The sequence below is a fragment of the Nilaparvata lugens genome, chromosome 3, assembly GCF_014356525.2.
Source record: "Nilaparvata lugens isolate BPH chromosome 3, ASM1435652v1, whole genome shotgun sequence".
NCBI classification, from domain to species: domain Eukaryota; kingdom Metazoa; phylum Arthropoda; class Insecta; order Hemiptera; family Delphacidae; genus Nilaparvata; species Nilaparvata lugens.
Window position 1 is genome coordinate 34,486,826 of NC_052506.1, and position 23,811 is coordinate 34,510,636.

The following is a 23,811-nucleotide window of genomic DNA, read 5'->3' on the forward strand; positions in this document are numbered from 1 at the left end:
TGACTGTTCATGTGCTCATGCTACACATGCGAAGTTTCCTGTCTGAAATAAAGGATAAAGGAAAATAATGGAGATATAGGTAAGCACTCTCTGTTGCTTTCACTCAGATCGTTGAGATCGATGTAATATTAATTTTGTAATTATATGAATAGATTTACCACCTTTAGTATTGTGAGCCTTGGGCCCAATTCACACAGAACGAATGTATGGCGCGGACTTTTTTCACTTCTACGTCTCTCCTATGTCAATATAAGATCCAATGCAAACAAAGGAGGAAAGAGGCGTGACGCTTGCTCGCCAGCACCACGTCTCTTATTCTGTTTGTATTATACCATTATTATGTTCACATAGGATGTATTTAGTATAGCATATATTTGAAGCAGAGAAAAATCATACACTGTCTTTAAAAAATACAAGAGCATTTTATTTCAATGTAAAAACAAAAACTCACTTGTGAAGCTGTTCAGTAACTTTACGCATTGTTTTGAACGTGTTGTATTGAGTTTTAATTGAATGTCTCTGGAATGACCAAATTGAAGAAATCAGGTAGATACATAGATAGATGAGGTTAAAAACCAAAGTGACCTGTTTACAATTAAAAGTAGGCCTACTAGAAACTAGCCTACTATAATAAATAATATAAATCAAAATAGATAGCAGTGAAAGCCCTATAAAAATAATAGTTTATAACAACTTTATTCTATGCAATCAAATAAAGTAATCAGAATAATCTATAAGCATACGTACGTCTAGCGTTCAAAAAAGTTAGGTGTATATATGGAATCAATTATTTGGATCTACAATAAATCTTCATAATGTTTAATCAATTTCTAACAACTGAATAGAACAGAGCATAATGATTACAAAACATGGGCTTGAAATAATGAAGTACAATAAATCAGTTAAAAGTATTTTAAAAGTAATTCAGTACGGTATTTTAAATGTAGGTGTACTACTTGCTCAGCTTGTGGAACTAATCACAGCCATTATTTATTAAATTGAAACACTTTAAAATCAGTGCAACCACACCATAAGTGAAAGTTGGATTAGTAAATAAAAGTAATAATTTATAAGACCAGCTAAAATGTTTAAAAGAATGAAATCCTCTATATATTTTCACCCAAAATTCATTCTTTGCAATGAATATAGGCCATGTACATTCCAAGATGTCTAATAGCTATTTCATCTCCTAACATGTTAAATTCTTTTAAAGCACCTAATTTCACAACCAAAAATCTTGAGACTAACTTTCTGTGTTGAAGTGAAGTAGTAGAACTTGAAAATAATGATAAACCAATGAGAATTGTAGGAAAAATGCAATAACTCATTTACATAAACAATAAATTGAAACATAATTTAATATGCATCATAATGAATATAATCAGATAGAATTTCAATATTTCAAATTTATTACAGTAACGATAAAAGGCAGATACCTAATTGTTGAATTATATTTTTGCTTTCGGTGATGTATAACTCTATAGAATGTAACAAGGGCTCGTAAGACTACCAATTGAAATACATAATATCACAATTTTGATAAGAAAGAAAATAGTTTTTCAATAGAAGAAAATACAGAGAAAATATCTTATACCGTTATATGGTGAATGATGGTTAGATATAAAAGGAGGTAAATGACCATTTTGAATGAACGTCTTGAAATAGTTATAAATGAGCACTTATTTACTAAAACATCAAGAAACTAGTTTCTGTTATTACGCTATTATCATTCTCTAGTAAACTGAGTTTACTATTTCAATAAAAATTTCAATCAGTATAATAAAACTAAGCTGTCTTATTCAATGAGGATATTTACCACAATATTATCTACAGGACTAAAGGGATATAGGCCCGTTTCGAATCCCAGCCCGCGCAAGATATTTTTCTCGGGCCACTCCCGTGTTCCGAATGGACACGTTAAGTCGTCCGATCCCGGCTGCCTAAAACAGCAGTCGTTAGGTCATGTTAGAGGCCCTGAAATTGATCAGTTGCGACCCGAAAACTCTGACACCGGATCTGAGCAAGCCAGGTCACTCGATATTATTATTATCTACAAAAATACCTTTTCAAATCAATATAGATGCATGTACGGAGAAATATTTATCTTTGCGAGAAATGAAAATTCATAGGAATAAACAAGGATGAAAATACTGTACTATGAATATTTCATACTTGTTTTAAATATCTTGACATATATAATAGAATAATATCCTAGAATGATTGAAATGAAAATGTTTGATCAAATTCACACTCATGAATAAGAAACTGGTAAGTCTGTAAGTATATCAGTCGTCTGAAGCGAAGCTAATGATTTATTTAAATCATATGATATTTAACTGAACATTTTGCTTTGAAAGCCTACTAGTAGGTAGGTGAGTAATTGCATATGAATAAATGAAATCATTAAAATATTCCAACATGTAAAGTGTATGATCAACTCTAACGTAAACAGTCGTAATGTCAAAGTCATGTATGTGCTTCACTGGGTGACCATTATTTCGCCTTTACAGGTCAAGTGGACATTTTGGTGCAAAGTCTGCCACGTCAACAAAAAAAGTCATCCTATTATAAAAAGTCACGGTAATTCAGAAATCACTCAGTGTATTCCAGGGTCATTATGTTTCCCATCAAGGTGAAATGGTAGTAACAATAAGGATCTCATTACCAATATGTCAAAACAATATTATTAATGTGGCATGACTTTAGTTTTATGTCATATTTGAATTATAAAATGTAAAAATGAATTAAAATAATAATCCTTAAAGAACTGTATGCAAATTGAAATTATATTCGAGATTCAGTTTTCAAATACTATGTATATAATAGACTAATATAAAATTGCATAAACGTTTAAAATCCTAAATTAGAATTGAAATATCAATATACCAGTCACCATCCACACAATCACAAGATAATAACAATAATAAATTGTTCGCAGTTAGTTTTAAGAATTAGTATTTTCCAAGGGAACGTCAAAACGAAATTAGCCTGATTGAAAAATCAAAACCACAGTTTGTCAACGTCTAAAACACATGAAACGAAGCCAACAGAAATAGGTTATACTAGTCTGTTCTCTGGTACTTTCTCCTTGGTTCTCCATGCTCATTATCGTCACGTTCTTTCGGTTTAGGCACAAATGGTGTGTATATAACTTCGTCATTTTGGGAAACCGATTTAACCATTTTTCTGAATGCAAACACTAGGTACAGAGCTGAAATGAACAAGCATAATATTCTATTACAAATAAATAAACAATTGCATGGATATCAATCACAGAACAGCATAAATAATATTCTAAAACTCAAGAGTGAATAAAAAACTAGTACCGATTTTACAACGCTACTTATTCACTATAGTGATATTTACGTTTTAAAGTCAGTGGATCTCATAGGAGAGCATTGTTGTCACTTTTTCCCTTCCACCACCTTCTACAATAGATAGTTTTGATTCAGGTTTTCCCTGTACCGGTATATCAGATCTAATATTAATTGTTAATTCTAGTTAATAATGATCAAAACTATTTAAATTATATTTTATTTATTAATATGATATCTTTTTATGATTTAATAATACATTTCATAATTTAGAATTAGCATTCCAGTAGTTCATTACATTTTTTACATATTCTAAGAAAAATCTGGCAACAGTGCAAATTTAGAAAAGGATGGCAAATCAATGTTAATCAGATGTCGATTTAAGTCTACAGAGGATATCACTGAAGACTTGTATTCATTACATAATTTACTGTGTTGACATTTATTAATGCGCCTAGTAGTTATCTCAAAAATCGTTATTTTAAATGATATTTAAATATTTCCCATTTTTAATCGGGAAACTCCGTATTTCGATTGATTAATGAAATAGCAGGTTCTGAAATTCGACTATCAATACTTACTTGCAGCTTCCCATTCTGGATGGGATAATGTACCAATCTGTCTCGTCCTTTCATTTTCTTTCATATATTTTTTAGCATGCTCGTAGTCAGTCTCTTCATTGCCAATTAACTTTGTTTCTTTATCGGCTGGTGGATATGTCTAGAAAAACATTGAAAAATAAATTATCAACATCATTCAACACTTGCGCCACCACAAAATGGTTGACATGTTTGGGCTGTTATAGAATTATTAAATGAATATCGAGCAGCCTGGTTGGCTCAGCTCTTGTTCCAGTGTTCAGGTCGCACCTTACTTTGTTACTTGTTTCGTCTTCCCCATAGTCTGTGACCAGGGAATCGTCATATTTCCCCTATTAGTATGAGTTTGTGAGTCGGCAGTCGAGTCTTCAATTCATCCGGTCACATGTCTGAATGTATGTTCCTCCACATACTCCGACACTTTCAAGTAGGGCCGCGCTGTCAAGTATAGTTTGAGTGTAGCAGCAAACAACCTTTTCTCCTCGAGTGCCTCAAGGTGAGACGGTAGCAGGTTGAAGAATTATGCACCGGCATATGCTGGGGACTCCTAGAATGTTTTGAGGTGATGCATGGGAAGATCAATACCGGTATCTTAGGATGTATAGTGAGATTACTGTGAGTAGTTTATATTCTTCAAAAAGTGGCCTATAGTGTTCCAACATGCTAACTCCCAGTATTGTTCTCAGGGTTTTCTTTCGGTTTATGAGTATCTTGTCGAGATAAATTTGTGAAGCTGAGCCCCATGCAACGATACCATATCCCAAAAGGGAGGCGAACAGAGCATGATACGCCATTAATGCTGTCTTTCTGCCCGATATATTCCATATTCTTTGAATTACATAGGCTGCCGATGATAACTTTTCACTCAACTGCTCAATGTGATGCTGCCATGATGATTTACTGTTATTATGATACCTAAAAATCTGGTGTGTGTAGCTATGTTATTTGGTTACTGGTGAGATCTTCTAGGCTGTTATTTATGGGTTTGAATTTATTGTGTACTGTTTTCTGTCTATTGATTGTGAGATTTAGTATGTTATAGGTATGGTTTACCCCTTCCAGAGTTGCATCAATTACATTTGCAGTTATATTATCGGGCTCATGTGGTATCAGGATTGTTGTATCCCCCGCAAAAAGTATGCAATTATTCATGTTGTCCATCTCTTTTGGAAGATCATTTATGTATATCAGGAAAAGCAGCGGCCCAAGTATGGATCCTTGAGATCAATTTCAGGGCCTCTAAGATGACTTTACAACTGTTTTTAGGCAGCTGGGATCGACAACTGGAAACATAGATGAGGTTTTCAAGAGTTAGGATGTTAAACATTGTTAGGATGTTGAAATATTTAAGCTAGTGGAATTTGCTTCTAAGTGGCTGCTATCTATTACCGCGGTCAACTAATTGAGATCAAACATAGTATTGATGGGTCTTGTCGATCCGCATTAATTTTAATCGTTTTACAAGAATTATAATTTTTTAGTAAAAGTGAAATTCCTTAGCGACGACTCGAGACACGCATCTATAGTGAAGTCCACATTATAACGGCAGTGGATAATAATAGAACAGCATTGCCGATTCTCTGCCTTGCCACTGCCTTTTATAGAAGATAGCTGATACCGGTATATTTGATGAAATAATAACTGTTCATTCTTGTTTAAAATAACCAATTATATTTTATGCGTCAAGAAAATAAACTTTTCAATGATTAAATAATACATTTTCATAATTTATATTAAATATTTTGTTAATTAATTGTATTTCAACATTGTTGAAACACCATCTAAAACGTAGCAGAGCTAGAGAAGGATAGAGCTAACTGCTTTGTCGAATGATAGACAAGGATAGCAACACCATTGAGAATCGAATACTGCCATAACGTGGACCTCACTTTAAACAGGCGTGTTTAGAGTCGCTGCGGCTTGAGCACATATATAACCTTCAAATACATTAGATTCTATGACTCATTGGATTTTCATGTTGTATGAACGTTATGGCGGAAGATTAATTAGAAGTGTTGGCTTCTTCAATAATGCTTTTACGATTAATATTTAATGAATCATTGAATCTAATTAATTTAAAGGTTATATGTGCTCTAGCCGAGGCGGATCTAACAACGCGTATCTAGACATGCGTGCGTGCGTCTCGAGTCGTCGTTAAGGAATTGCACCTCAAGACATGAATTATTTTGGAGACTTCAGGAAAGGACTAATCAAAAAATTATTCCAACTATCTTGGAATAATAATAGAATGAATGTGTACGCACCTCTAACGCCTGCATCTTGGCAAGCAAATTTCTTCCCGTGTGATCTTTTCGTTTACTATTGAAGTAGTCTTCGAATTTGTTATTTCTAATCAATTCGAGGCCGTATTTTAGAGCTAACCTAGAAAACAGAAACCAATCAATAAATTTATCAATGTTTCAAATGTCAAAGAAATACCTCTTTCAATAAGAATAGAATCCTGCAATAATTGTTCAATTCAGAACACTATTGGTTAATGGATTAATTTGTTAATGGATTGATTATTATTTAATATCAGGTTATATTTATTACTTTCAGATTACAATAACTCATGGTTCATCTTGGTTTCATCCTATTGTCTTATCATGAAATAATTTATTTGTTAATGTGAAATATAGTGGTAAATGAAATCACTCCGGAACCATAACCGACACACAGTTCTAAGACTCAATAGCATTATAAGCAGAAAAACGTCCAAGAGAGGATGGATAAAAGTTTATATCTGTCAGAATCACCAAGATATAAGTGCAATACTGTAATTAATTAGACAAATATCAAAATACACTCACAGATATAAATGTACATCCATGTACCAGAAAGAAACAAATTGCCTATATACAGAGTGAGTCATATGTATGGGAACCCTTCAATAAGTTGATGACTGTTGTAGATATAACACTGTAACTTCCAGAATAAGCTATTGGTCGAATACTCCACCTTTTGACGTACATAAGGGGTGACATATAGGCTGTAACTCGAATATTTCAAATGTAAACACTCATTGTGTGGTACATCATTTTGAAGGCCTTCTTAAAACAAGAAAGATGACATCAATAAAAATGCTCTACGATACTTGTATCCAAAATGGCGGCTGATTGAAGTTTCAAGTAAAAACTAAAATGATACTGTACTTGTCTCTCTAAGTTATCTGAAGCAGGCCATTTACTATCCGACTAGTAATCCAACAATGTTAGGATAGGTTAGACCAGGTCCAATCATGTTGGACCACGGACACTTGTCGGTTCTTTCAACATTCACTCTCCGACTTGTTCTCCAATCTCAGTCAATGAAAAGCAAAGACTAGTCGAAAGTCAGACCTTCGTGTTGGGCTTTTAGTTGATCTAACCCATCATCCGACCCAACATCCAACAACCCCTTTCTCGGAATCCAATGAATGTTTGAGCGCAAGTTGGTTAACAAATCTGACAGTCAATGGCCTGGTTTATGAAGATTTAACGTAGATTTTGATGATATCACATGCATATGAATTAATGTACAACGAAAACAAAGTTGAAAAATTGTTAAAATTCAACTAACTTTTCCAGCGTGGGAAAATGCACTAGGAACTCTGGACAGTCAACAACTCCTTCTAAATGAAAATTGTATTTTCCTCCAAATAATGGAAACGGAGTTTCTTTAGATTCGAAAGTGATGTTGTAAACTTCATTGCCGAATGATAAGCCATCACTTTTTTCAAGTCTTGATCTGTAACAAAGAGAATTGAAAGAAATAGATAAAAAACAAATATTGAAAACCAGGCCAAAAAGTACACATTACACTTAATACTTACCATGAAGTGTAATAATTTTCCCTCTTTTTATTCGTTTAATATTATATCTTTTTCAAGTTAAAAAAATCGTTTATGAATACAGCCATTAGTGTCGATGTATTGAGTTATAATTGATAGATAGATGAGTTGTAATTTTATATTTTGCATGTAATAACTCTTCGTTTGAATAAGCTTGATTTTCAACTTGATCTGAAAAGTAAAGTCGGAGGGCGAGGAACGTTTAGTATATTTACAAGAAAACAAGATGTCGAAAAGTTAGAAAATATAAGTGGAGAAGAGAATAGGATTAGGAAGGAAATATTGTTGAGATTTATGTCATGAAGAATTGGCAGTTCAATTGATCGAATTCAAGAAGAATTTGAGTACGTGGAATGTTTCACCATTTTGTATGTTTTTTCCAATAAATAGACGCTGGAATTAGTAGTTTCCACACTCACCAATTTCTCGCCAATATGACACCTAGAATGTTCTCCGATTGGCCGTTGGTGGAAATTGAACCAATCAGAGGATATTGTGGGTGTCATGTTGGCGAGAAATTGGTGAGTGTGGAAACTACCAATATCAGTACAGAACTTCAATTCCCAAGCATGATTGTAAACTAGTGAGCTTTCATAAAATTTTGAAATTTCAAATTCTAATTAAATTTTGAATATAAGTGAAATGTTTACATTCATCTATGAATACTTCTAGAAATAGATTATTTTTTATACTGATTCTTCAGTGATATTGATGCAGTACCACTTTTATATATGTATAAAAGCGAAATGGCACTGATTCATCCACTCACTCATTCATTAATAATCGTCAGAACTAAATATCTACTGGACCAAATACGTTCATGTTTGGCAGGTTTGTTCAGTTGGCCATCTAGAGGCTTACTAAGAACGGATTTGGAAAAATTTCCAAAAATACGCCCAAAATCTGCGTTTTCCAGCGTTTTTTCAAAAACTAATTGACAAAAAATGTTAAAACAAGATCGGCGGTTTTTGAGCGTTTTCTATGTTTTCTCAAAAACTATTTGACAGATCATGATAACATTTCGTACAGAAGTTCAGCAAGGTCTACAAATTCATTCTTAAGAGTATTCAGAATTACGCCAAGGATACGCCCAATTTAGGCGGTTCTACTGCGTTTTTTCACATTTTTCAAGAATCAATTGAGAGAAAATATTCAAAATTGGTACAAAAGTTCAGCTATGGTCTAGAATTTTGTCCTGAGAGAACTTCAAAATCTTATCAAAGATACGCCCAATATAGGCGCTTTTACAGCGTTTTCCAAGCGTTCCCCAGCGTATTTTTAGAGGGTTTCTTTTCTCGAATTTTCAAAGCATTTTTCTACATTTCATAAGCAAATTCATACTTTATAGGGTTAGATGGATGTTTGTTAAGTTCTCCATAATTATCATTCCTGTTTCAAATGTCAAAGAACTATTAGACTGAAATACAATATTATTATGATAATATCCCAACAAAGTCTCTAATATTGAGAAATGAATGTATATTTATCACCTTATTCTGATAAAAATGAAGATTATTGCAAAGGAATTATCATAAAGAGAAATGAAAGTAATGAAAAAATAAAAAATTACCATACAACAATATTGAAATGGCACTTACACAATTTCATAGGCATCAGGCATTGTGCCTATGAAGTAGCCTCCAGGCTGCAGGCACTCAGAGGCGTTGCGCAGAAGGCATTCTGCCTGAGACAGCGACTCGAAACTGTAATGAAACGAGAACTGACAGCTCACCAGATCCAGTTCCGTTGTAACGTCCTGGTACTTCTGTCTTATACGGACCTGCAACAAAACACAACTCAATCTCATCAAATACAAGTCACAATAATAAAAGATTTTGTGTGGCACACTCACATTACTTTCCTTGCCATGATCTTGCCATATCTCTCACTAGTATATGTACTCTTGCTTTATATATCCAATACAAGTAATGTATTGTTACGGGTTTCTACACTAATAAAACACTTGAGGCGATTTATACTGATTAGAATTATTACTTATAACACTATAACACACAGAGGTAAACTAGAAACAACTACAAACTGATAACTACCTAATAACTTACACAGCATTATCACAAGCTTACGTTAACTAATATAAATAACTATTTAAGAATAACTGTCACCAAGAATAATAACTGTTCAAAAGTCTATTGTCACTTTATCACTAGTCTGCCACGATTATTATCACTTATCACTGGTCTGTCACGATGAGAAGAAACGAAAGATACGACTTTAGTCCGTCAACTGCCCTGCCAACTGAGATACGCCATTAATATAAGACGGGCAGAACAATCTAAAAAGATCTAGAGATGTGGAAACGTCCGACCAATCGCGGTGCATGGAAACCTCCAAAAGATTCGAGAATGCGCTTGTCATTGATTGATGGTTCCCCTCACCAAAACCCGAATGCGCTGGAAGAGTCTGGAAGCCCCCCTGCTTCCCCGCGTCAACCTCTGATGGCCCCCCCTCTAAGGGCCTCCAATTACACTTCACTTGTTACTATTATTACAATGTATTTTACTTTGTTATTGGTTGATTTTTATGGCCTTCAAATTATTACAATTATTATCATTTTTATATCAATTTTCTTATGAAAAATCCATGCTGATCATGAGCTTTTAGAGCATCAAATTCTCTACTTGATGTATAATTTCACACTTTTACCCACTTCCCTACGACTGATGCACCAGCTTTAGTGTTGAGTGTGAAATCTCCAGTTTAGCAACAATAGACCAATTGACAAAGGACTTCAATTTAGAGGGATGTTTTGAACACAAATTTTGACTTTGCAGTTTTGTTGAGCATAGTTGGGAGGAGAACATATCAAAAGTCCCCATCATTACCCCATGTGCTAAAGGGATGAGGGTGGTTTAAATGTTGAATTTTTTAGCTTTTTGCTTCCACGCTTTTATCTTGGGAACAGTGCGTTCAACCTACATGACTAAATTCTCTACAATTTTTGTTCAGTGGAGTTATGTGACATTTCTAAAATTTTCGAAATATCCGCTCTTGAAAGATTGGAATTGTTGAAATAACAGGTTTTCATCCAATTTTTCGTTTTTTGGCTTATAACTCTCCAACAATGCATGGTAAAAATCAATGCTCATTGTAGGATTTTTTAACATTGTAGAGCTGAACAATGTTCAGCTAGGGTGAAGACATTGTTTTCTTAAGAGGTCTTATTAATTACGCTGAAGTTTAGCCCAAAATTAGCGGCTTTTCAGCGTTTTCCTGTATTCTTTTGCGTTTTCTCATATTCATAAACAAATTCACAATAAATGTTCAAATTTGGTGAACAGATTCATCTGACGTTCTCGAATATTATATTAAAAGGGGTTTTAAATACCAAAACATACGCTCAAAATCTTTGTTTTTCTGCTTTTTCAATAACAGATTGACAGAAAACGTTCAAATCTGGTGCGAAGGTTTAGCTAAGGCCTAGAAATTTTACGATGAGAAAACTTCAATATTTTGTCAATGATACGCCCAGAATTGGCATTATTCGAGCGTTTTCTTCTGTTTTCTCACTTCTTTCAATAATATTGATGAACATTTTCATTCAAATTTGGTACACATGTTTAGCTGTAAAAATGTTGTATCAGAAGGGCTTTGAAATAGCCTTCGGCCAAAGATACGCCCAAAATAGTTTTTTTTCTCGTTTTTCTGCATTTTAACAGCTTTTTTTACAAGACCAAATTGACAAACAACTTTCAAATTAGGTAGAGAGGTTCAGCTAGGGTCACAATATCTAATGTTGAGAGTACTGCAGCATTTCGCCAAAGATAAGCTCAAAATTGACGTTTTTCTAAATAATGTTTCAGCCTTCTCATTATCTTATAGACACAAATTTTTCAAATTTGGTAAACAGGCCCTTTGTTGGGGTTCTGAGTAGGCCTAAGGTTTTTCAGGAACATATGAAATTGAAATTATAAACACTAAAGTTTACACAGCTTTAGATTAAAGTAATGGTGGTGCTGAATTGGAGGGTTTCTTATCACAAGTTTTTCATTGAGCTTTCAAAGCATTTTCTACATTTCTCAAGAATCTCTACTTAATTCAACTTTTTTCTTTATTATTAATTCATACTACTTGAGAGGGTTGGATATAGATGTTTTTAAAGCTCTTCACATCATTCATATTACAAATTTCAAAGAGCTATTAGGCTGAAATACAATAATTCTCATAATATCTTAATATAGTCTCAAATAAGGAGAAAACTGAATATTTATTAATTCTGTTGAAAATAAAAATCGTTGCAACCCTGCGCTACATAACTAAAATAAAAGTTGTGATTGAATCAAGCCTGAAAATGTATTTTGACTTTTTGACGGAAAGAAGCTAGCTCAAATGAAAAATGTTTCTATTTTTGGATGATTCAGCCGAGGATCCAGGCAGCGGAGCCCCCTGGCTAGACGGATAAGGCAACTAGGCCTGCCGGCTAGTCTTCAATGTATTTGTCTTTATATTATCTGTACTTTATCTTAGTAATTTTTGTTTTTGTACAGTGCGTTTCTTATACCGGTACTGGGTAAATCAGTCTTATTCGTATCTACAACAAAACAGGTTAAAATCCTACCAGAAGAGAAAATGAAAAGCAAACAGTATTAATACATTTCATGATTTGTTTTTATGATTTGTGATATAATATAATCTTATTTTACACAATATTGTTTTATCAAAATTCGAAACAGAAACAGTCTTGAGTTGAGCCTGTAGTTCCTCGGTCCTCACAAATAATGATTTGAATGAATGAATAAATAAAAGTACACTCTTTCTATTTATTAATTACTCATTGAAATTTATTTTTTATGGATATAGTGGATGCATAATTGAAGTTATAAATAACATCCTAATTTTGCATGGGTAATGAGATTATACTAATTAAATCCAGAAAGTACAGGAATCGAACCAAAGTTATAAAATATTTTCATATTTTAAATAATTAAATTTGTTATAATCATAAATAAATAATATTAATAAATAAATCACAATAAATAAATAAACAAAAGTGTCACATCTTTTTAATGGAATATTGTCAACATGAGACTACTTTGAATTGTTTAAAAGTGTCTAGGGCCCGATTTACAGGACACTTATTAGATGTTATGAATCTTTATTACTTGAGGTGTAATGGTCCATAAGATTTAATAAGTGGTGGGCTTCAGTCTATTTAGTTTATTGGTAATGGCTACCTTTGTGCAGTCGGCTGAGATGAACTCGGCTGTGAAGAGGGGATCCGACCAACGGGGTTCATTCATGGCCCGCTCCTGCAGGTCTTTGAATCGCTTCTCACATTGTTCGACCGATGTTTCCGCCAAGTCAGCACAAATAAGGTGCGAGATTTTGCCCGACCGCCATTTGAATAGATCACCACCTTTTCCGCAGCACATGTCCAGCACTTTCAATTTGGCGCCATATTTTTTATTGTATTTGATTTCCTGCAAGTACTCATCTGAAATAGATACGTCACATTAGATAAATTGCAAAGTTGTTAACATAAAATAATTCATTTTTACCTAGGCCAGCCATTCACATTAATGTACACCAAGTTAATCACTATTAAAACGATTCATCGCACATTTTTTGACAAAACGTTCAGGTTTCGTTGCTGTACAGTCGAAAATGTATGGTGAAACTTTTCATTAGTGGGTAGTGGCTTGGCTTAATCGTTTTAATAATAAGATCAAAGAAATTCAACTGTATTTAAGATATTCCTACCAATTAACATATACTGTTAAGAGCTCACTTACGCTACCTGAATTGCATTCATGAAATGAAGCTGTTTTCTATATCAATATGACGTGTTTTGCTACAAGTTTGAAAAAAATTAATTAAACATTAATCGCTACCACCTTATCAAGAAAATCTGGATATTGGGGACCAATATCCCTAAGGTGGGATAGTGATGTAGGCAAGCCCTACATGGATACTAATCATGTGAACACGGTTGCCAAGGTGACTATTTTAGCAGCGAACGTTTACAAGTAAATACAATAACTAGTTAGAGATTTATGAGAGATGTTCAAAGATGATGTTGTATTTTCATTTTTATCTTGTTCAATGTAAACTTTTAATGAATAGTGTTAATTACAAAAGCACATTTACAACAACCCATTGAAGTTATACACGCTTTGACTCTTTCCACTATAATATTCATATTCCGTGGAACGAGGCATTCTGTTCATAAGACGACCGGAATACACTCAGAATATTACACAGCTCAACGATAATCAACTCGTGTATATACTGATTTAGTAGGGCTAACAAATTCGTGCGAAATTACAAAATTTTCCTTTACGAAAAATAGATCATCACACATTTAAAATAGGTTGAGAGGACTAAGAAATCATTCTGTATTTCAGTCTTATATTGTATTGTAGTTTTAGTTTTTCTTTGAACTTCGTATTTCTGAATCTGAACCAGTTTTGGGCTGTCAAAGCCTGTTGTTTCCAAACCTCTATGTATGATGTCAAAAATCAAGGATAAAATGCATAGCAAATTATTAATCAAGTACAGATTAAGATTATTATTGTTTCAAATGTTAATCGCGTTCAGTTCAATTTCGTATCAGATTGATTTTAAATGGATAAATAAAATACGGCACGGTTGTACTTATATAGTGGAAGAAGACAGGAAAAAACTTATCATTCAAGAAACATATCGGCAATTACCTATAAGCATGCTTTTAATCCAATTATTGAAATTCCTAAGATACACAATTCGACTTTTTCTCCTTTCTTCAAGTCCTTTTTCCTCAATTGTATTGTAATGAGCAGCAACTATAGCACCATGACCTTCTACATTATTTTCATTCGACTGCAACATAGAAACATAATTTCATTTAAAAGAGGAAACTACTATCAACAATAAAAATGAAACTCCAATTCAAATTGCAGTAAAATCGTTGGTGGATTCGACAGAAATATTGCACATTATTCATTAGGTTGAGGTTTTGCTACTTTAGTCAGCTTCTATCATTGATGGAATTCTCATTTATCGTTGATACAAATTAAATTATCGTTAATTAAAATTTTAAAGAAAAAAACAAATTTTACACCCACAGACTATAGAGAGAAAGTTGTACATGAAATGGTGTCTGAATTCGATGATCCAGGAGCTGTGATAAAAAAATCAAACAAAATCAATAAATTTATTTCCATTAAAATACAAACAAGGAATCAAATTAATAAAATGAACATAAGATTTAAAATGTAATATGAAATTTACTACAGATGTAAAAAATAATTTAATTTTTTGGAAATTAACCTACTCAACTATGGTAAACCCATGAACTAGAGGTAGCAGTAATATATTTGGGGTGGGGGTGCAAATACATTGGGTAAGTGAGCTCACATATTGTTAGAAATTAGTATGCTTTCTATATAACCTCTTCCAGTTGTCATAATCCAGTTTAAAACAACTCTTTTGAATTTTCTCAAGTTTTCTATTATCTTGATGTGTGCAGGAAGTGAATAGTAGAGTAGAATAGCTAGTTGATTGGAGTGTCGTTGGTATGTTGCCTTCCTTGCAACCTTCATGATAACAAGGTTTCTATTTCTTGTGTTATGACTGTGATTTCCAAGTTGAAAGCTTTCTGGGTTTTTGCCAAGTCTGGTTTTGTCTACATGTAGTCTGCAAATTATTTTTAGGGAATAGAAGAGCTGTCTTGCGTCCGAATTCATTGTAGAGCTGGTCTGATGGATAACTAGTTGGCTTCTGCTTGAAGATTTTTATTATTAGGTTTTGCACTTCAATAATGTTTAGGCTGTTCGGGTATTCAGAAAGATGTTGATGATGAGAGTAGAGTAGACCTACAGTTTATGACGGGTTCCGAAACTCAGTTCGAAGATGGTAGAGTCAATGAATATGGTTGATGATAAGGACATGTGAAGTTTTATCTATATAACACTAGAATCTTAGTACCTACATTGTAATGGTTCAAAGAGTATATGTTAAAAAATTAAAGTAGATTGATGAAAGTATTCAAACGTTTTCGTCGGTCATTAAAACAAACCCACAACTTCACAAACCGACAACGACTTGAAGTCAAAAGTGGAGGCTTGCTATGTTCGTTCAATAATGTTTGATGTTCATATGGAAATTATAATGTTCAGTATACTAGCAAAATATTAAGTTTGTGGCAAATTTATTTCATTAATATGTGCATATTTCCTATTTAAGTGATAATAATGTTACATATTTCTTCTATGTTTGGTTTTGAAGCATCTAAATTTAAAAATCTACTTTGTGAAAATAATTAAGGACTGAAAATTTTTTGAAGTGAACAGCTACAAGACTAAACCTATTTCGGACTATGTGTAACCTTATCTGAATTTGAGAGAGGAATAGCATACGGTTGTATGAATCAATCAATGAAGATAAATAATAAAATAACTTCCTTCAAAACACACATTTTCTTCAAACAGCTTACAAATAACATTGAATAATGCAAATTATAAATCAAGTAGAGATTAAAATTATCTTGAATGAAAAAGACTAAGAAATTGTCAAAAAACCACTGATTTATTGATAATTAGAAAGACCGGTTTCGGTTATTACACCATTGTCAATCTCTGATAAACTAAAACTAAATACAAGAGCAGCAGAATTTATACTAGTAGGCGAGTACTGCTATTGGTCGAGGGTATGAACGCCTGCCATTGGCCTAGCTAGACAGTCTCCTCCCCCTCAACGGTGTGACAAAATGGCGGCTTAAGCAACAGAATCGCCATGATAATAAAATTTACTTTTAGTACAAAATAAGAACCAAGAAAACAAGTGTGAAAGATAATAAAACAAATATGTAAATGGAAAAACTATTGACTAATGTATGCTTACAATTTTATGATAAAACTAAATTCGTAGTGTTGTATTGGTTGAAATGAATCTGGCCATTTAAACTATACTGGGAATTTTCCTTGATTACTCTTGTTATTTCTAAAGCCTCTAGAATATTCAAAGATCTGCCTTTGTTATTAACATGCAGAAACTCAACATTCTCCTTAACTGTGAACTTGCGATTATTTGTTATCAAATGTTCTGCAAAGTTAGATTCCCCATTTTGTTTATTCCAATCTCTGATGTGTTCTTTAATTCTACTTTTGAAACTTCTACCAGTCTGACCCACATAACAAGCATTACAATCATCACATTTAAGTTTGTACACCCCGCTTTTATCCCAAATATCAATTTTGTCTTTACTCCAGCTAAATAGACTATTTAAAATCGGTTTGGTCTTGAAAGCAACATGAAATCCATTCCTCTTCAATTCCCTACCTATCTTATCAGATACAAGGCCTGGGTTGGTTTTCTGAAAATAGAAAACTTGTGAAAACCAGTGCTATGATCTATTCTTAAATCTAGAAAATTCAATACACAATCCTGTTCTACCTCGACAGTGAATTTTATGCTCTGATGTAATCCATTCAGATAGGGAAGAAAATTGTCTAGTTGTCTGTTACTTCATTTCCGTAAACAAATAATATCATCCAAACAGGAAGTAACAGACAACTAGACAATTTTCTTCCCTATCTGAATGGATTACATCAGAGTATAAAATTCACTGTAGAGATAGAACAGGATTGTGTATTGAATTTTCCAGATTTAAGAATAGATAATAGCACTGGTTTTCACAAGTTTTCTATTTTCAGAGAACCTACCCATACTGATGTTATCATTCCTCTTCATTCTTGTCATCCTATTTCTCACAAACTTGCTGCTTTCAATAGCATGGTCTATAGAGCACTAACTGTGAGGAGAAGACTTGGATAACAATCCCATATTTAGGCCTTGTATCTGATAAGATAGGGAATTGAAGAGGAATGGATTTCATGTTGCTTTCAAGACCAAACCGATTTTAAATAGTCTATTTAGCTGGAGTAAAGACAAAATTGATATTTGGGATAAAAGCGGGGTGTACAAACTTAAATGTGATGATTGTAATGCTTGTTATGTGGGTCAGACTGGTGGAAGTTTCAAAAGTAGAATTAAAGAACACATCAGAGATTGGAATAAACAAAATGGGGAATCTAACTTTGCAGAACATTTGATAACAAATAATCACAAGTTCACAGTTAAGGAGAATGTTGAGTTTCTGCATGTTAATAACAAAGGCAGATCTTTGAATATTCTAGAGGCTTTAGAAATAACAAGAGTAATCAAGAAAAATTCCCAGTATAGTTTAAATGACCAGATTCATTTCAACCAATACAACACTACGAATTTAGTTTTATCATAAAATTGTAAGCATACATTAGTCAATAGTTTTTCCATTTACATATTTGTTTTATTATCTTTCACACTTGTTTTCTTGGTTCTTATTTTGTACTAAAAGTCAATTTTATTATCATGGCGATTCTGTTGCTTAAGCCGCCATTTTGTTACACCGTTGAGGGGGAGGAGACTGTCTAGCTAGGCCAATGGCAGGCGTTCATGCCTTCGACCAATAGCAGTACTCGCCTACTAGTATAAATTCTGCTGCTCTTGTATTTAGTTTTAGTTTATCAGAGATTGACAATGGTGTAATAACCGAAACCGGTCTTTCTAATTATCAATAAATCAGTGGTTTTTTGACAATTTCTTAGTCTTTTTCATTCAATATGAATAATTACCACAATATCAACTTCTCAACCACACAAAAAAATTAAAATTATCATTGTTTCTGAGGGTAATTGCTTTCTAAAGTTATTGTAGGACAATGATTTTGGTCTTTAGTAAGTTAAAAGTGAGAACTCGCTAACTCTCGTTCAATTAACTTGTTTCCGTTAACGTCTATCTGACTGTCTAGTGTATGTCTGTATCTTACGCGTAATTAATAATACTAGCCTACTTGTGATGGCAATTGCTATGAAGTTGACAAATTTGCTAAGAATTTTTTTTGTTCAACGTGTTAAATTTGTGAGTAGAGACTGCTTTCAGTGTTCACTAAAACTTGATTATTCAATGTAGGTACTCATTTATTTCATTTAATGGTATCTTTAAATATTGAGATCATTAAATGGTTTGAGATATCGAAGTATGGGGTTCGGAATAAATTATCTTTTGAAATTCTGTATTGAAATCATGTATCACATGACCAAGTTCCCATTTTAAAAAATTAAGATGGATTCGAAATGAAGTTGAATTCATATGACTGATCCAATATGGCGAACAAGAGGTTTGAAGCGACAGAAAGTAGCTAGATTCAATTGAAACAGGATTCCCATGGAACCTACTTGTATAGGGCCTATCATACTTGTAAAAAAAAAAAAATGTAGCTGTTTCCATAATAATTCTCACCAACTCTGTAGGCTAATTAATTACAAGTTGCGGATTTCAGAGATCAACCTTCTTCAACCCAGGTGGTCAATATTAGTATTAGATAATTGTCAGACACTACGGTCTTGAACTAATTCACTCCTACCATGGGGGGGGGGTAGGTCGAGTCGCAGAGAGGCCTTAATGGTAAATTAATGTTCGCTCTCAGATATCAGGTATCAGGGACTGTATTGGATATTGGGTGTGAAGTCCCCCAGAGCTCTATTCTATATCACTGTGCCCCCTCCTGTATCTGTTTTCAGTCAATAGCATAGCACGTGTGGAAGGCAGAAGTGTTGTCTGTTATACAACTGACACCACCTTCTTCAATGCTCATCATGGTGCTGATGTTTTGAGGGCAACCATGATGGAGACCAGGGAATTTGCGGCGGGTTGCAGCAAACTACTTCATGCTCAACCAGGAAAAAAACAGCCCATCATTTTCAGTCTCAGAAATTTATTTATTTATTAAAAAATGGTGGTGAATTTGACTATGCCCCAATCATATTGGGGTTCATCTTGGACAGGAAAATATCATCGTGTGAGCGCCTACGTTGTAGATTGAGCAGGGTGGTACACCTTCTCAGGAGCTTGAGGTGCAGTATTCCATGTCATTTTCTCAAAATTTGTTACTTCTCTTTTTTCCAGAGTATGATTTGGTATGGCCTCACACTATGGGGTGGAGCTGCAGATGAAGTGCGGGCCCAGAAGAGGGCGTTGAGGACCCTGAGGTGCCAATTGCCATAAGAATGGTGCACTGTTGTCCTATTAGAGAAAGCACTCTCACGGCCTTCTCCCTTTATATTCTGCATGCGCTCTGCAGGACGCAGACAAATCTGGATGTGCTTGTTACCAGGCAGAACAAAGGGGAAATTGTTACCATATGAGACCAAGGGAAAATTAATATTTGATGAGCCATATCAGATGCTGAGCAGGAAGCAGACTGGCCAGCTGTAAAAATCAACGAATTACTTATATGTTATTCGAATTCTGGTTAAAATTAATTTCTCAACAAACTACAATAAAAATATTTAGTAAGTTATTACCTGAGAGTGAGACTCGTTGGAGTTATATGCGTCACTGCTCATTTCACTATACATCTTTCCAGGAATGTCTTTGATATTTATCACACACCTGTCTGGAACACTTATCCCAGAATCATTCATTGTTGATTTAGAAGAGAACTGGAAAGAGAAATACAGATACAACATAACACTAAACATCTATAAAAGCATAACTTACATCTGTAATTTATCAAACACTAGGAAGTTTAAAAATAGCAACTGAATGTTTCAATCTAACTATTCAGTAGGATCTACGATGTAGGTATTAGATAGCTGCAAGTTATCAATAAAGAGAAGTTTAAAAAATTTCACGACTAGAAAGTTAACAATGAATAGCTACAAGCATTGTTACCAATCATGATATGGACAAGTGCTTATAATGACAAGTAATAATTTACAGGCCGCCTGTGAAAGGCGTTTCACAAAGAAAAATGGAAACATCTTGGCAAGTTTACAAGCATGGAAGTAAGGGTACTTGCACACACACACCGATTTTGGACGGCCGGTTTTTTACCAATTCCAATAGTGGCGCGCAGGCGAGAACGGGACCTGGCACAAACGCCGACCGCTGATCGGCGCCGGTAAAATGCCAACGTGCAGCCGGCCACTGCCACTGCGTACCACCGGTGCCGGCGATACAGTGGCGCCCGTGAGTGAATACAGGCTTGCACACACACCAATTTTTCTCCGACCGTCCTTGCCAGTTCTCGGTACACCATCCTCCATTCTAGTCGACTGCTCTGCTCTTTTGATAGTGCGAGGTAAATACGTTTGAAATGGGTGACATAGATAATGATATCCTTATATCGTTAGTGGAAGCAAGACCTTTGGTGTGGGATAAGACTTTGGAAACATTTAAAGACCGGAATCTCACCAGGAATGCATGGAGAGAAGTTTGCTGCACTCTCAAAAAATATTTTGAGGATCTAGAGGATACAGAAAAAACGCATTTGATAAGTAGTTTCCTTTATTTTACATTTTATTCGTCCTAATAACTTTTTACTTTTTACCATTCATATGGCTAGAATATTAAACAACAACCTGAAACAGGGTATCTTCCCAGACGGTTTTAAAATAGCTAGTCTTTCCACTTTACAAAAATGGCGACAAATCTCAAAAATATAACTATAGACCCATTTCCCTTTTAAGCATCTTTTCAAAACATATAAGCCATAATATTCATTCTAATTACCAATAATCTATTATCAAATAAAGATCCCGTAATCTGCACTTAGTGTGAATATACCAATACTAGAATATTGCCTTAATCAGGCGGTAAAAATCGGCCATCCAGAAATCGGTGAGTGTGCAAGTAGTCTAAGAAAACCATGGAACTGAAGTCCAGAATAAAGATTGCAGCAAAAATTTATGGGATGAATTGACTAACAGCTGTGCACTCAGTAGCAAAATGGAGAGACTTGGCAACATTTTTCTCCTATCTTTCTTCACTGCCATTATAACGTGGACCTCACTATAGTGATTTCATACCACTGGTGGGCGTGGCCTATCGTCTACTTTTAAGCTCAGTTTGCCAAGCTGCTGCAGGCTGCCACTTCAGCTCCAGGTTTTCTTACTTCCATGTTTACAAGTTCTGAGCCTACAGAACATTATAGCTATGTGAACATTATAGGCTATGTATAACTAGATGTCATTGAAATATTGTCGATATTCTAAAGGTACGTTTTCGTTTATGCGAACTTATTCAACCGCGACCGAGTCGGGCTCGAACAAAATGGCCGACTGCTTCTGTGTTAAATCATAGGAGCGTTTTCGTTTATGAAAATTTTTCACTGCGGACCAAACTTCGTAAGCGTTTGATTGCGGCAGCACTCATCGAGAAGCAGTCTCTCGGCCGTCCGCAGGAAATTCTAACCTCAAATATCTCACAGAAGATCCAGCAGGCAACAGTCGAAGAAAAGACCGGCATTAATTGAAAAATGACTGGAAGGTTTAGTGAAGTTGATGATGGAAATTGATTGGAAATATCAGAGAATACAGGATTTTATTTGATCACAAGCATCAAGAATATAGAAATATAATCAAGAAAAACAAAATTTGGGTAAAAGACGCTGAGGCCATGGCAGATAAAACTGTTGAGAGAGAAGAATAATTCTATCATAGGCTTGGCTCAGATTTGTGATATTGCGACCCAGCCGTGCAAACGAAAACGTTTCATCCGCAGTCGACCGCTGATTTTCAGCCATCTTGAAATTGAGCCCGACCCGGTCACAGTTTTGAGTTTTGAAAACGTATTTGTTCAAAAAAAACTGGAGTAATATTTTATTATTGTTATTATTATTAATATGTTGAATATGACATTGATCAATAACATTCAGATTGGGATATAAATTCCAAGGTAATCCCATTATTTTGCTTGAACATTTTTAGGTTATGTCACAGTCGTAATATGAGGTTAGTTTTTTACGCATAATTCTGATACAATTTTATTCCAAAATGAACTTGCAATCTATAAATTATAAATTTAGATGGACTAATCCAAATAATTTAGGTATTCCATGACATCTATTTGGCTTTTTATCTACTCCAAAACAATAACTGAATTGTGTTTGCTCAGTTAAGTCTAGAACTTGAATTTAAACCCTACCCCAGTCGAGGGTTTAAAATCACGCTGTTTCAAGTCCTGGACTTAACGATTTTTAATAAATGCTTGACTCGGAAAGAGCGAGAATCTAATTCAAGTTCTGGACTTATAAGCCCTTTACTCAGAAAGCGAAATTATAAACTCCAGGGTCTATTCAAGTCCTCAACTACGTTAACGCTCTGACTCGGAAAGCCAATTTTCTGACTCCAGAGTTTAAAGCCAGTTAAAGTCTAGAACTTAGCTAAATCCCGAGCTCGGAAAAACCGGCCCTAAAAGTACCTATTGATCTAATAACTTCATGATTAAAATATTCATCCAATAATTTATAAGTAATTGATAGCCAATAGGGCAAAATTCTTGCCGGTGAGCTCCCCCTGTTATCTCAGTTATTATTAAAGATATCGACTCATTTTTTTTTTAAATGCAAGAGGAGGAAAAAATAAAGGCTAACCTCTAACATAACCTATAAAATTGTAAGAAAACCGTACTTACTTAGTCAACACTACTAAGAAATTAAAGATTTTCCAACATACTGTATTATAGAAACATGATAAAGGAAACCGACAATATTATTGTTAAAATTGAGAGAAAACAGGAAATTTAAAGCTTACAGAATACATAAGTTACCGTACATTTTATTATCTCTCACGGCATAAGTATGATATCTGAATAATAAAAAAAGCCAGTACAATATATTTTACTGCCAATAAAATATTTTAGAGTTAAATTGGATTCAATATTCACTCACTTGTATTGTAATTATCTGAAAAGCAAGACTTAAATTCCAGATCCAAATGTATGCCGACCGTCTGCTAGCTAACCCCTATTATGTTTTCATCACGGATTTTTTCGAAATAAAAAAAAAATAGTGTCAACGTGACTATTGATAACTAATGATAGAAAAGCATTATAGAGTGGTAAGATAAAACGACTGCTTCTGAACGCTAACAATGTGAAAACACTTCTTTTTTAAATATTGAGATTGCTTGAATAGAATGTGGACGTTTTCGTATTTGAAAGTGTCATTCTAGTTCATGAGTGTGAATCAAAGACCTTAACCCTTAGCACTCTGAAGGCATATTTCCAAATTAGTCATATCACTCTTGTG

At 34.1% G+C, this 23,811-nt stretch overlaps 1 protein-coding gene across 3 annotated transcripts; it reads right to left on the bottom strand.

The window, feature by feature from the left end:
• Positions 1-1,333: 1,333 nt before the first annotated feature.
• Positions 1,334-23,712, bottom strand: LOC111049841 (mRNA cap guanine-N7 methyltransferase). Of its 3 annotated transcripts, none has more exons than XM_039423598.1 (9): positions 23,452-23,712; positions 20,084-20,221; positions 14,414-14,558; positions 12,935-13,194; positions 9,341-9,522; positions 7,472-7,639; positions 6,178-6,295; positions 3,896-4,034; positions 1,334-3,211 (listed from the first exon to the last, which is right to left on the bottom strand). In XM_039423598.1, the coding sequence occupies exons 2-9, from the start codon at positions 20,201-20,203 to the stop codon at positions 3,063-3,065; spliced, it is 1,281 nt and encodes a 426-aa protein (XP_039279532.1). In that variant the 5' UTR covers positions 20,204-20,221; positions 23,452-23,712; the 3' UTR covers positions 1,334-3,062. The 3 variants fall into 3 exon arrangements, with proteins under 3 accessions (XP_039279532.1, XP_039279533.1, XP_039279534.1); XM_039423599.1 differs by having other exon boundaries at positions 23,336-23,568; XM_039423600.1 differs by having other exon boundaries at positions 23,196-23,568.
• Between the last annotated feature and the right edge of the window lie 99 nt (positions 23,713-23,811).

What these genes read in the sequence shown, in the direction of transcription:
- LOC111049841 (XM_039423598.1), bottom strand. Translation starts at nt 20,203, where the DNA reads ATGAATGATTCTGGGATAAGTGTTCCAGACAGGTGTGTGATAAATATC. An exon ending in GATTAAAAGCATGCTTATAG is followed by an intron (nt 13,195 to 14,413) that starts GTAATTGCCGAT and finishes TATCTATTTCAG; the next exon opens with ATGAGTACTTGCAGGAAATC. An exon ending in CCTGATGCCTATGAAATTGT is followed by an intron (nt 7,640 to 9,340) that starts GTAAGTGCCATT and finishes TCTTTGTTACAG; the next exon opens with ATCAAGACTTGAAAAAAGTG.